At 45.1% G+C, this 11,677-nt stretch overlaps 2 protein-coding genes across 2 annotated transcripts in view; one reads left to right on the top strand and one right to left on the bottom strand.

The window, feature by feature from the left end:
- The window catches only part of RAD52 (RAD52 homolog (S. cerevisiae)), a 9,609-nt gene extending 5,494 nt beyond the window's left edge, over nucleotides 1-4,115 (top strand). The window contains exons 7-11 of the mRNA XM_010184753.1: nucleotides 2,202-2,398; nucleotides 2,608-2,744; nucleotides 2,949-3,029; nucleotides 3,545-3,787; nucleotides 4,057-4,115. Of these exons, the coding sequence (XP_010183055.1) occupies nucleotides 2,202-2,398; nucleotides 2,608-2,744; nucleotides 2,949-3,029; nucleotides 3,545-3,787; nucleotides 4,057-4,115 (717 nt within the window). The remainder of the gene's footprint in view (nucleotides 1-2,201; nucleotides 2,399-2,607; nucleotides 2,745-2,948; nucleotides 3,030-3,544; nucleotides 3,788-4,056) is intronic.
- A 4,216-nt stretch (nucleotides 4,116-8,331) lies between these two features.
- Nucleotides 8,332-11,677, bottom strand: part of WNK1 (WNK lysine deficient protein kinase 1) — a gene marked incomplete at its 5' end in the record, with an annotated part of 41,838 nt that continues 38,492 nt past the window's right edge. The window contains 2 exons of the mRNA XM_010184754.1: nucleotides 8,332-9,670; nucleotides 9,977-10,164. Coding sequence (XP_010183056.1) covers nucleotides 9,356-9,670; nucleotides 9,977-10,164 — 503 coding nt within the window. The remainder of the gene's footprint in view (nucleotides 9,671-9,976; nucleotides 10,165-11,677) is intronic.

The following is an 11,677-nucleotide window of genomic DNA, read 5'->3' as shown; positions in this document are numbered from 1 at the left end:
ATTCCTGCAAAATCAGGGCTATTTATTTCATTTAGTCCCAAAGTCTCTCAAGCTGACAGCCTGCTGTCAGCCAGTGGGCAGCAGGAAAAAGGAGTGTTCTTTAGCCTTTAGGGAGCTATGGGAGAAAATAGGAAGAAAGACTTTCTCCTTCAAATAAAGTTTTTCATATGCATAGCCCAGGATATCCTAGAAATAATGCCAGGTGGGTCACATACCAAAGCTGTTTGTTGTAGTTAGAATTTTCACTTAATTTTAAGCAAAATGCATACAAGTAGCAATGTCAATCTATGCATTAATGGTTGCTTTGTTATTAACTGGTATTCAAGCTCTTCCAGGCCTCAATGCACATCACAGCTAGATAGAAAATAAACTCAGCATGGTCCATGTAACAAAATTTACAGTGTGCCTGTATTTCTGTGCCTGTATTTCACCTCTCAGTGTTCATTGCTCTTTTTAGCACAGGTGACAGGTAGTCATTCTCCTGCTCTGGCAGGGGGGTTGGACTGGATGATGTTTCGAGGTCCCTTTCAACTCCTAATATTCTGTGATTCTGTAACAGTGGTTTTTGCACTGAGGTCTCAAGAAAAAGTAGTTTCTAAAAGTGGTTTCAACTTCCAGTTAACCAAATTGGATCCTTCCCAAAAGAACACTGCAAAAAATTAGATGCATCTATGATACAAAGCATAAACCAAACCGTTTAGACTGGACCCACAACAACTTTTAGCTGTTGCCAGTCACCTCAAAGTTTTACTACAGAAGAGCAAAACGGGTAACAGTATTTTGCTACGCTACATGAGGAGTGTACAAATGGCCCCTCAAATGTCCTCTGCTTGACTTCAAAGATGTCAGACTGGTACCTGAATTTTGCGACTAAATTATGAAAGCAGCATGTACTGGACTTGGCTGCTGGAGGATGAGGAATAACATTAGGAAGATCTACACACCAATTTGTTTGTTTTAAATACTTGATGGGATACTACTGGCAAACTGAGGCTCTTGAATTTATGAAGCATTAGTGTGTACAGCTGATTCACTTGAACACTTACTTTCCTTGCCTTACCTTAATATGGTTCTTATCCTTACTAAGCAGTAAGGAGCCGCATTACATCTTACTTTGCTTTTCAGATTCCTTATTTCCTTAGTTTTCAGTTTGCAAGGGAAGAGCTGCAGTTACTTTTACTCTGTGAAGCAGTACGTCAAACAGTGAACCTTCTGAGGTAACCAACACCATGGAGAAATGCCTCTTGTGGAGGTCTTTGGTGCAGAGAAAGACAAGAAATTGTGATGTACATCTTCATCAGTGACAACCATACTGTAACTGTTCTTTCAGAGCTATCACAATTTCTAAGTATGCTGTGATGTTACACAGCAGTCTTCTTAGTATTAAAGTTGTCCTGGCTGTTACTGAGGTCGCTCTGAGCTCAGTAATCAACATTAATCTTGTTGGCTCCTGACGCATACCAGCTGGGGGCAGTAGGCTTCTAGGTGGCAACCTACCTTGCTCATTGAGGAAAAAGTAAAACCTTTGTGACTGCTGCTCCACGGAGTTTCATAGTAAAGTGACCTTCATCACAGCAGGATTTACCAAACCCTGTTAGTCAGCCTGCAGCTGTGAGGCAGTTCTAGCTAACTTGGCCTTGTAGGAGCAGATCCAAAGTGACACCTCGCCAAGTAAAGAAGGCACAGATCTCTGCTTTCCCAGGGTCATTGTCTACTAGCAGCATTGCCACAGATTTGTAAAATCACAGAGCCAAACCATCCCATCTTTAATAAAGGGAATGGTGTACCTTCCTCAGTGACCTCGTGATTGCAGAGCTGAGTGAAGGTTTGCCATGCCCTGTAATACAGGTGTGAAAACAGAACTGGCAAAACTAACAGCCTGCCTGAGAAGCTGCAGAATTCTGCATCCATCACCTGCATCTGTTCTCATTTGCAGAGAGCAGTGTGGGGAGATGTGGGCTATCTGCACTGAAGACCTGAACTATTAAACTAACACTGGGTCTCATTAATTCAGTGATTAACTGACTGAATGACTTTGTACTGGAAATGCATTTCAGTTTCCTAACTCACTATTCTGCTTAGAGCAAACAAACTAGATTTTTCAACAGTGCTGTATAGGAAAAGCCTGTGCACATTTCATTAACTTGATGAAGGAAATTTCTGAATATGGTGTGGTTTTTTTCCCCCTCTTCCTTTACCAGATACCCCCCGAGTTAGATTTGGCCAAAGCTAAAAGAGAGGACTATGAGCCTGAAATAGAGAAAGCAAGATACAATAGCTGTTTGGAAAGGCAGAGCACAGGAGGGGGAAAACACTGTGAGATGGCATCTACTTGGAAGCCTGGCCAGACAGAGGCTGCTGTAGTGGCAGTACATCAGAAGCAGTCAAATAGTTCCAGGTGAGATTGCTATTATAAATTTATTTTATATGCTATATTAGAAATTACTGTACCTTTTAAAACTCATGGATAGCCCAATTTGGAAGATGCTGTAAAATGGTAGTTTAGTGTATTTTCCTTCCTATTATTTCTTTATTATTTTTTTTTCTTCATAAAATATAATTGCTGAAATCCTCTTTAACTTTGTGCTTACCTGTGGGGATGGACAGGAGTTCAGAATCCATAGCTATCGAGTGCGATGCCACTTACCAGCGGAAATTGCGCCAAAAGCAGCTACAGCAACAGTTCTGGGAACAGATGGAGAAAAAGCATCAGGTTCCAGTAGTTACTCCTAGCAGCAAACAGGGTAAGACCTGGCATTACAAACTGACAGTTTGAATGATAGTTCTGACAGGCATACTGCTACCAAAACATAATCAGCTCTAAGAAACAAGAGGGTACCTGGTGGCAGCCGCTGGTCAAAATTTCAGACTCATGCTTCCTTAAGAAGGAGCAAAAGGATTCTTCTGTATTTCTAATATTGGTCTCGTCTTCTCTTGCCTCCATCCAGCAACATCCAATCCTCCTGTGAAGCACAGCACTCCAACAGCAGTACAACAGGAGCTAGCAGTGGAAGAGGAGTTCTTTGCAGGTTAGCCAAAAAAGTGATTAGCAATGTGACTGTTAAAGCATGAGCATTTCAATCAACTCTTCAGAGGATGATGTAAAAGTTCTGAAGAGGCTGCAATAATAGAAGCATGAGTAGGAATCTGATCTTAGCAATGCAAGCCTTGCTTGCATGGCAGGGAAAGGACGAGGGGGTGCACAGCATGCTCTTCAGTAACAAGATAAGTATTCAGTAAACCCTTTCCCTCAAGTGATACTGCACAGAAACAGAACATCTGTGAGTGTGAGGGGCTGTCTTAACATAACCATGACTGTTTGGGGTCACACTTACACCACAGTGCCTGGACATTGCTGAACTCCAGAGCACAAGGGGTACTACCGTTTCCCTGCCGTGCACTAGCATGAGAGATGCTTCACAGTTTCACTTCTGTAGTGGCCACCACTACTTGTAGGACAGGAGTGGGCTGGTCCTGGAGTTACTGTAATGGCTGTAGTCCTCTACTGTCATTTTTGCTTTGATCACCTTTTTATTCATTCCAGATGATCCTGAACTTTGGGATATTTCCTTGGAGACTGTTGATCTTAAGGTGATGGGTCACAAAATGGCAGATGCGTCAGCTGGACACCAGACACCTGAAACGCCCCGTGGACATCATCAAATGACTACTCGCAACAGGACGCCTCACAGAATGAATTACCACAAAGCTGCTGCTAGATTTCCACAGTTGCAGCCATCTGCTACAGCCATGAGCCACAGCAGCTGGGCCAGCCACCACATCCCAGGTACGTGCTACCAAAAACTGAGTTCTGTCTTAACGAGGGCTCTTGGCTTTGAGAGCAGTGCTGTCAGATTAGCAAAGTGGAGTGGGAGAAGCATTCATCTTCTCTGGGACCTGGCTGCAGCTGCTGTGATAGCGGGCTAGGAGAACTCCCTGTTTTTTCCACCCAACTGGCCTGTCAAGAAAGAACTAGACAAAGAATTGAGGAGCACTTTTAGAAGCAGAAAAAAGCTTTAAGAAACATCCATTTCTCACTGTCTCCCTGTTCGGCAGAGTGCAGCCCCCACAGGAGAAGTCAAAGCCTGAAGAAAAGGAGGCTAGAACCTACCTAGGACACCTGGTGGTACCAGTACCTCCTTACTGGATGGCACCAGAAGACTGCAGTTGGCTGTTCAAATTACGTGAGGAAGTCTAACACATGAATGGATTTTCCTGTATATCATGGTGAAGCAACACAAAGAGTTTAATACAGCCAGCAAGAACTTGATGTACTTTTAAGTTATTGCATGTTTCAGATGCCTTTTCCTATAAACAAGCAAGTGGCTGTATTACAAGCTGGCATTACATGAAATTTGCCTGAAATGGTAAGAGAAGTAATCTTTAAAATGAGATGCAATTCATAGCTTCTTTCTCCCTCAGTGCTGCATTTCAGCACAAAGAGATTTTCAGTAAGAAGGGGAGAGGGTGGCTTACAGTCAGATGACAAAGCCTGCGAGCTGTGGTCTCCTGTTGGGTGAGGCTGCAGCTGTGAAGCTGTGGCAGCAGTTGCCTCTGAGGCGCTGTCCCTGTGGCTGCACAAACCGTGTCAGAGCCCATTGCTCCTCAGCCGTGTGGGGCTCCCTGCAGCAGATCCAGCTGTGCCCATGCAACAGGCTGGGACTGCTGCCAGGGGTTGCACATAGCACTCAGTGTTTGCTTGGACCCTTTGTAAACTGAATGGGAGCTGCACTTCTGTTTTTAAATAAGCTTTCAACCCTTTTCAGTATAAAAATAAAAATGAAATGTGAAAAACAGACTACCCTTGTAGCTGTTGGTGCCTCTCTACTCTTCAAGCCATTAAAACTTATTTCATGTTTAACAAGCTCAAATAAGGTAGCACATTCTGACCAGTTACAAGTAGGAAGCTAAAGAGACCACCACCATGTCCTCACAGCTTTGTGCTGGCTTTAAGAGGGGCAAAAGAAAACTTCAAGTGGGTTTTCAGATTCAGAGCAAAGCAGCAACTTCTAGTAGGAAGGTCAAAGAAAGAATTTAAGCAGCATTTCAAACTGGATACAGCAGTGCTTTTCACAAGTGCAGTGCTGGGGACAAGGAGGATGGTACTGCAAGGCTGGAAGTCAGAGCTGGACCAGGAACTTTTACAAAGCCTTGATTATTGCAACCCTCAAATCCATGGCAGGCTTGAAACAGGACCCTGTTCCTGTGCTTTGCCATCACTGCTCCCTCTGGTCAAGTCTCTTAAAGCAGTCTAAATGTAAACAGATTTCAAGTGTTCAGCTTTTATTCCCGTTCCTCCTGCTCTACCTTAACGGCTCAATTGGTCCTTTTTCCTTTAAGATCCTCTACTCTCCACTTACCTCCTCACCAGGACAAAGGATGGAAGGCCAGGACAAGTTACAATTAACTGTAATAGGTTACAGCTAGAAAATAGTTTCACGTTTCACCGTACTGGTTTCTCTCCAATTCAGTGCTGCCTCCAGAACAGCTCAGGGAAGAAATACAAACCACATGTTTGCATCATGCACTCGCTGCTGAAATCAGATACCTGCTAGGGAGGAAATGTTCAGAATTACTGGATCCAAAGCCACTCCAGGCTTTTACAATGAAAAAATTAAGAGTCTCATATAAACACAATTGCATCAACTTTCTTGACTCTACAGAAACAGTGCAAATATCGCTACGCCTCCTCTAAGAGCAGTCCCTGCTGTAAGCCTCTTGGGATTGCTCTCTTTTTAAAGGGCACTTAAACTTACATATACTTGGAGCTTTTTTTTTTTCCCCTCTTCCTTTAAGGCCTTGAGCAGTGTGACTCATACCAGTAGCTGTTCTTAAAATGGAAAGAAATGCAGCAGCAATTAATGTTTAGAAATACCAAAGAATTCCTGTAAGTCTACAGGGTTATTCTCTACAGCTGTAAAGTAGTTCCACTCTAGCAGTACTGTCACAAATTTGGGGATGGAATTTCTATTACGCATCTACACTGAAATGTTTCTTCTCCCCAGCACCGCAGGGGCACACCCCTGCTCCCTTCCACCCCAAAGAAGAGGGCAATAGACTCAGAGAGGAGCAGGACGTCGCTGTGCCCAGCCCTTGCAGCACACCCTGCTCCAGGTTCCCTGCCAGGAGGAAGGCCAGAGCCCTGCTGGGCTCCAGAGTCACAGGGAGAGCCACCAAGTCCTCGACTGTCACAGCAGAGCACTTTGTTTCTCTGCTACCTGGTAACTTCTTGACAGTCTCAACCATAAAAGCACCCACACTGCTGCACTGCTTCACTGTTGTCCTTCGCCCCTTCTCCCTGCCTTCCCCTCAGGCCCCTCCTCTCACAGAGGAAATCCAGTCTACGAACACTTTGTTTCAGAGCACTCTGTTCAAATGCCAAAGGCTCATTAGCGATCACTGCTTTTGAGAAGTTAAGGGTCTCATTAAAACGGGTTTCTTGTTCTTTCCTGTGATCAACTGGGAAACTGGGAAACGGTTAATTCACCCCAGGAAGAGGACGGGGAGGTGGGACCTGCTGTTCAACAAGAAAACCCACAGCTCAACAACAGCAGGTTTGGTTTATTTGAATGACTCCGTTAAATACTCTACAAAGGTAACAAACGGCAGCACGAAGCGCAGTCGTACAAGCAGCGCGGTGCCTGGGTTTAGTGCAAAACATACAACTAACTACAGCCAGGGAAGCCCAAAGTTTCAATTCATTTTAATTTTTTTTATTTTTCTTTTTTCTTTTTTTTACAGTGTACATTGTTAAATAATGTAAAGAAAACGCTTGTAATTCAGAAACAGATTTTTATGTGGAAAAAGATACTCAAAGTGTAATATTAAACAAAATAATTTAACAGTTCAGTAGCATTAGTTTATTCCTCTAGACTTCAGTTATTCATCCACAGGAGGGGGGAGGGGACCAAAAAAAAAACCCAAAAAAAATCAATGGTAAATAAAACCAGTTCTTGCATAACATTAAGTGAAAAAACGACCTCAAACTTATTAGATCAAAATTAAATAACCACATGCTGCATCCAGCTGATTAGTTCCCCTGTCGTTAATATTCCCCTTGTGTCATCACTGCCTCAGGTTTGCCACTGCTCCCGCTCCCAGAGCGCACCTCTCCCCTCGCACTGCCTGCGTCGGGGAAACTGCACCCACCCGGGCAGAAGAGCAGGGGCTCCCCCTTTGCTCCCCCTTTCACTCCAGCCGCTGGGACCCTGCTTCCTCCCTGCCTCCTGCCGCACACACTCACTGCGTGTTCTCTCATCCTGCAGCTCCAGTCACAACCCCAAATCTAAGGAACTGGGAGCCCAGCCGCCTCGCTGCTACAGCCTTCACCCTCGGGCACTCGCTCATCTCCAGCCCGTACCTGCCCCTGCTGCCAAAAGTGCCGCAAAAATGCGACAGAAAAGGAACGGATCTTGCGCATTTCTTTGTAAAAACAAACAAGTGAGAACATCCGCAGACAGAAAAGCTCCTTATTAAGGCTCCACGGGGGAACAGCGCTCCCAGAAAGAAAATTCGGGCAAGTAACATCTCTGTGGTGCAGCAGCTTCCAGGACGCCGCTCAGCTGCTCCCAAGCAGCAGGAAGCAGCCCTCATCCTTCACAGCTTTTTGCAGCACTAGGGAAATACTGGCTGGTATTATTTTTACTTTGAAGAGGAAACCAGTATTTTTTTTAAATATGAAAAGGGAGAATGACCAGAGCAGAAGGTACAGTACAGTTACTAAGAGGTGACAGATAGTTACAGTCCTGGTACCAGCTTGAAATTTGTAAGAGTGAACAAAATTGTAAAACCTCCAAATAAGACAGAGGAAACTTATTGATGCCGGCTGTTTCAAGTACATCCATTGCCGGCAATGGACGTTGCACCAGGAATTCCTGGCTTAAATGGATTTTACCAAAAATAAAAAATAAAATTAAAAAAAAAAACCACCACAAAAAAAGAAGAAAGAGAACAGAAAGAAAAGCAGTCCCAGCAGACAAGCCCACGCCACCGAGCAATGGCACCTCTCCCTCAAGTCACATCCTGACCAAACACCTTTACCGCTTCGCAGGTGGAGTCAAACTGCATCTTAGGTTGGGCCTTTCCCAAAGATACACGTTCTCCCCATCCTCTCTCCCTTTCCACCCCAGACCTCCTGCCTCCACGGACAGTTCTGGTTAAGTCTGGCTTGAGCTTCACCCACACCGCTCCGTCCACCCCCACCTGGCCCCCATCACACAGCAACTTCAGATCTGCCCGCCTGGACAAGTTTCCCCCGCACACGGACGCTGTTCCAGCCCGCTGCCTCAACGGCTTCCCCCTCCAAACACCTACTCTGAACAGCGACGGTATCGCCAAATCAACCGCGACGCCACCATCACCAGGCCACAAAGAATTCATCCCTCTCGGAACTCGCCCTCTCCCACCTGGGGTCTGCTGGGAAGACGATGCTAACTGCAGAAGCAATAGAAGTCCAAGGCACTAAAATATCCAGCAAGCATACTGGGAGAACAGACAAGTATTCAAGTACATTAATTTATACAATTTTACATTCACATTTATTTATCTAATACATTGAAAATACAAAGGAAAAAGTTAAAGTGTCTCCAATAAGTATAAGGATATAGCTAGCTTTTTTTCCCATTTTTTTCTTTTTAACTTTTTTAACCCTCTATATTCCACTCATTTTTAAACTACTGTTGTCCAACAACATTTATATATCACAGTGTTTCCACATCAAAACTGATGGTAAGTACATGTCCGCAGGGAACTTTTAAAAATTTTTAAACAATTTAAATTGCTCTAATGCTGCAGTCAAAGCTGTTAATATCTTACTTAAAGCAGTAATGACCTATCAAGCACGGGCTGCACTGCAAGTCCATTCGTGTGCCCCATCGTTTCGGAACCAGACATGACCGACTGGGGAGAGGGAGAGGAGGGGGATTTGGACAGCTTTTCTCCCAGTCTTGGTTCTTCAGGGAGAGATGAGAAGCATGCTAAAGCCTCATGCTAGGATTCAGCTCTCCCACCTCAACACGTGTGGATTCAGCCTCAAACCAGAGAGAAAATTGACAGCAAGACTGCATTGAACCGACCCCGTGACTTCTCTTCACAGCTCTCGTTACAAACAAGAGCAGAACCCTTCTGTCAAAAGCACTGTCCCATCATAAGGATGCTCATCATCCTCCTCCCCCCCCGGAAAGCGCGTGGGGAAAAACTCCCTTTACAGAGAGTGAACAGCAATGGTTGGAAAAGAGAAATTCATTCCCAGTCTGGCAAGCGACCAGTTCATTGCAGCACAAGTAGTTGATACAGGGCCCCATCTCCCTCCCCACGTCCTGTCCCGAGGTCTAGCCAGCAGGGTCTCCGAGCGTGGCTAAGTGGTCCGCAGGTTGGAGCCTGGAGGGTTGCTGATAGATTTTTGCAAGCTGCTGATGTTGAAGCTTTGCAAAGATGCGGCACCGACGGGCTGGAACTGGCCAAGCGGCGGCTGCGCTGGGCCACCCGTCCCACTCCAGGGAGCGGTGAAGGAGGCTGCTGGGTAACCATACTGCTGCGGAGGACACATGGCCTTCGTGAAGGGACCTAAAGAGGTAGCTGATGCTGCAGAGATGGGCGTAGCACCCAGGGAAGATGTCATAGAGATACAGAGCTGACTCGGGGCTGAGAACTTTCTTGCCATTCCAGGACCCTGCAAGAAAACCCAACCCCCAAGAGAAGTTACACAACAGTGCTTCAAAGCACAGGCTCAGCCCTTGGCCCACAGGCTGTTCCCAATGGATGTTTACAAGAACACACCACGGCCCTCCATCCTCTGTAGTTACCCCATTCCCTTCCATAGCAGGTGATGCAGCCCTGCACACACAAGATACAGCCAACAGTTTTCCAGAGCAGTTGTCCAAGCCTAACAGCAGCTGCACTCTGTGTTTGACACCCTAATGAGATAGCAACAGCACCAATAGTTTCTCACCGTCAACGTTCACAGATTACATCTTACCTCATAGTTGCTATGCCCTTTGCCAACTTTCTTGCCAGACAGGTTCATGGCATCTCGGGCCCAGTTATCTACCAGCTTGTGCAGGTCATCCGTGAAGGTCCCTTTCCGGCTCGAGGCAATAGCAGTGGGCTGAGACTGGGGTGCTTGGCTGTTCACTGTAGCCCCGACTGTGTTAGTGCTGCTGGTCCCTACGAACACAAACACCAGGAATCAAAAACTTCAGCTACAGATCATCTGTCTCTAGTAAGTTCAATAACTGTGGTAATGGTACATCAATCGAGAGCCAGTTAAAATGCCATGCAGATTAATTCTAATTCCAGGACACACTGAAGTGGGAACTACAAGGACTCCTACAGGCATTTTCTCAGACTAAGAGTATGTCATAGATATGTTTACTTTCCAAGAAGTGGTCATCTTAAGAGGGGAATGGCAGCAGCCTACAGGTCTTTGTAGAGGAAAAAGCAGATTAGATTTCAGTGCTGAATGACAGTACGGCCACGTCATTCTCTCACCCTACACCTTATCCATAGTGGCAACCACTATGTACACAGATCAGTTCCACCTTGGAGGACAATGCTGGATGCTGGGTAAGGAGCAGTACAACAGCATCGCCAGCTGCTCTGTAGCAAGTTATCTCCACTATGTAAAACGAAGAGAAAAATTCACCCAGATGACACAAAAAAGCCAGAGTTTGAAACAGCAACTGTTGTTTCCAATGGCTGCCACACTTCTGTTCTTGAGGATAACCAGATGGGGCTGTCTTCATCCACCAAACAGCCAGGATCAGCAGGGGAAGTCTGCACTGCATTAAAGTCTGCTTTTTGCCTCTGAAAGCATTTTTTTGCCATTATGTTCAGATTTCCTATGTCAGAAGAACAGGCATTTCAGATGCAAACAACTAATACAGCTTAAAGAAGGCAGAAAGGAGAGTAGCCTCTCAGACGTGCTTTGTCAAGGTTTTCTGTTCATTGGGGTGACTGCAGGAACACAAAAAAAACCCTTCATAAAAATACCAGGCTTCGGTTCTGCTAGAAATCTTGCTGAACATTATCCTGTAGGAAAAAAAAAGTCTAGAAGCTTTGTTTTGGATAGCCTCACTGCCTCCCTCACACTTACAAACAAGCAGCTGAACTCAAATTTAGGCTTTTCAAAGCCAGACCTCATAACAGGTATCAAATAAATTGTGCATTATCATCATCAAGTAAGCTTCCTAAATTCCCAGCAGTATTGCAAAGTACCCTCATGTACAGATGTGCAAGTGATGGTTAACCACTGGGGCAACAGACTTTTCTGAAGGATGTGGTAAAAGTGGAATGAATCTAGATTTTACAAGTCCATTTATTACAAAAGCCATCAAATACGACAAAATAAGTGAATGGCCACTCCAGTGCTAAAGCCAGCACTCCCTGAAAGCGCACATCCTCACCTATGTGGTTCTCAAAGTCCCTCAAATGCTTCTACTTGCTCAGTCTGAAGACTACAACTGAGAAATCCAAGAAAACCTGAGTTTACAGCAGACATTTCTGAAGAAAACTGATTAAAAGCAGAGCATCAAAAATGCCAGCAACAAAAATCATCTCTCTATTGCAAAGGCCAAATGACAGAGTCGCTGTCTCTTGCTTGACAGCTCCTTCATCTGTTCCACTTGTCCCTGGCCATCAGCCACACTCATTGCAACCACTGCATCAAGGAACGAACTGG

Source organism: Mesitornis unicolor, unplaced genomic scaffold (genome assembly GCF_000695765.1).
Source record: "Mesitornis unicolor isolate BGI_N332 unplaced genomic scaffold, ASM69576v1 scaffold24075, whole genome shotgun sequence".
In the NCBI taxonomy this organism is placed as follows: Eukaryota; Metazoa; Chordata; class Aves; order Mesitornithiformes; family Mesitornithidae; genus Mesitornis; species Mesitornis unicolor.
The sequence above is the reverse complement of the archived record's forward strand: the minus strand, read 5'-3'. Positions and strand labels throughout refer to the sequence as shown.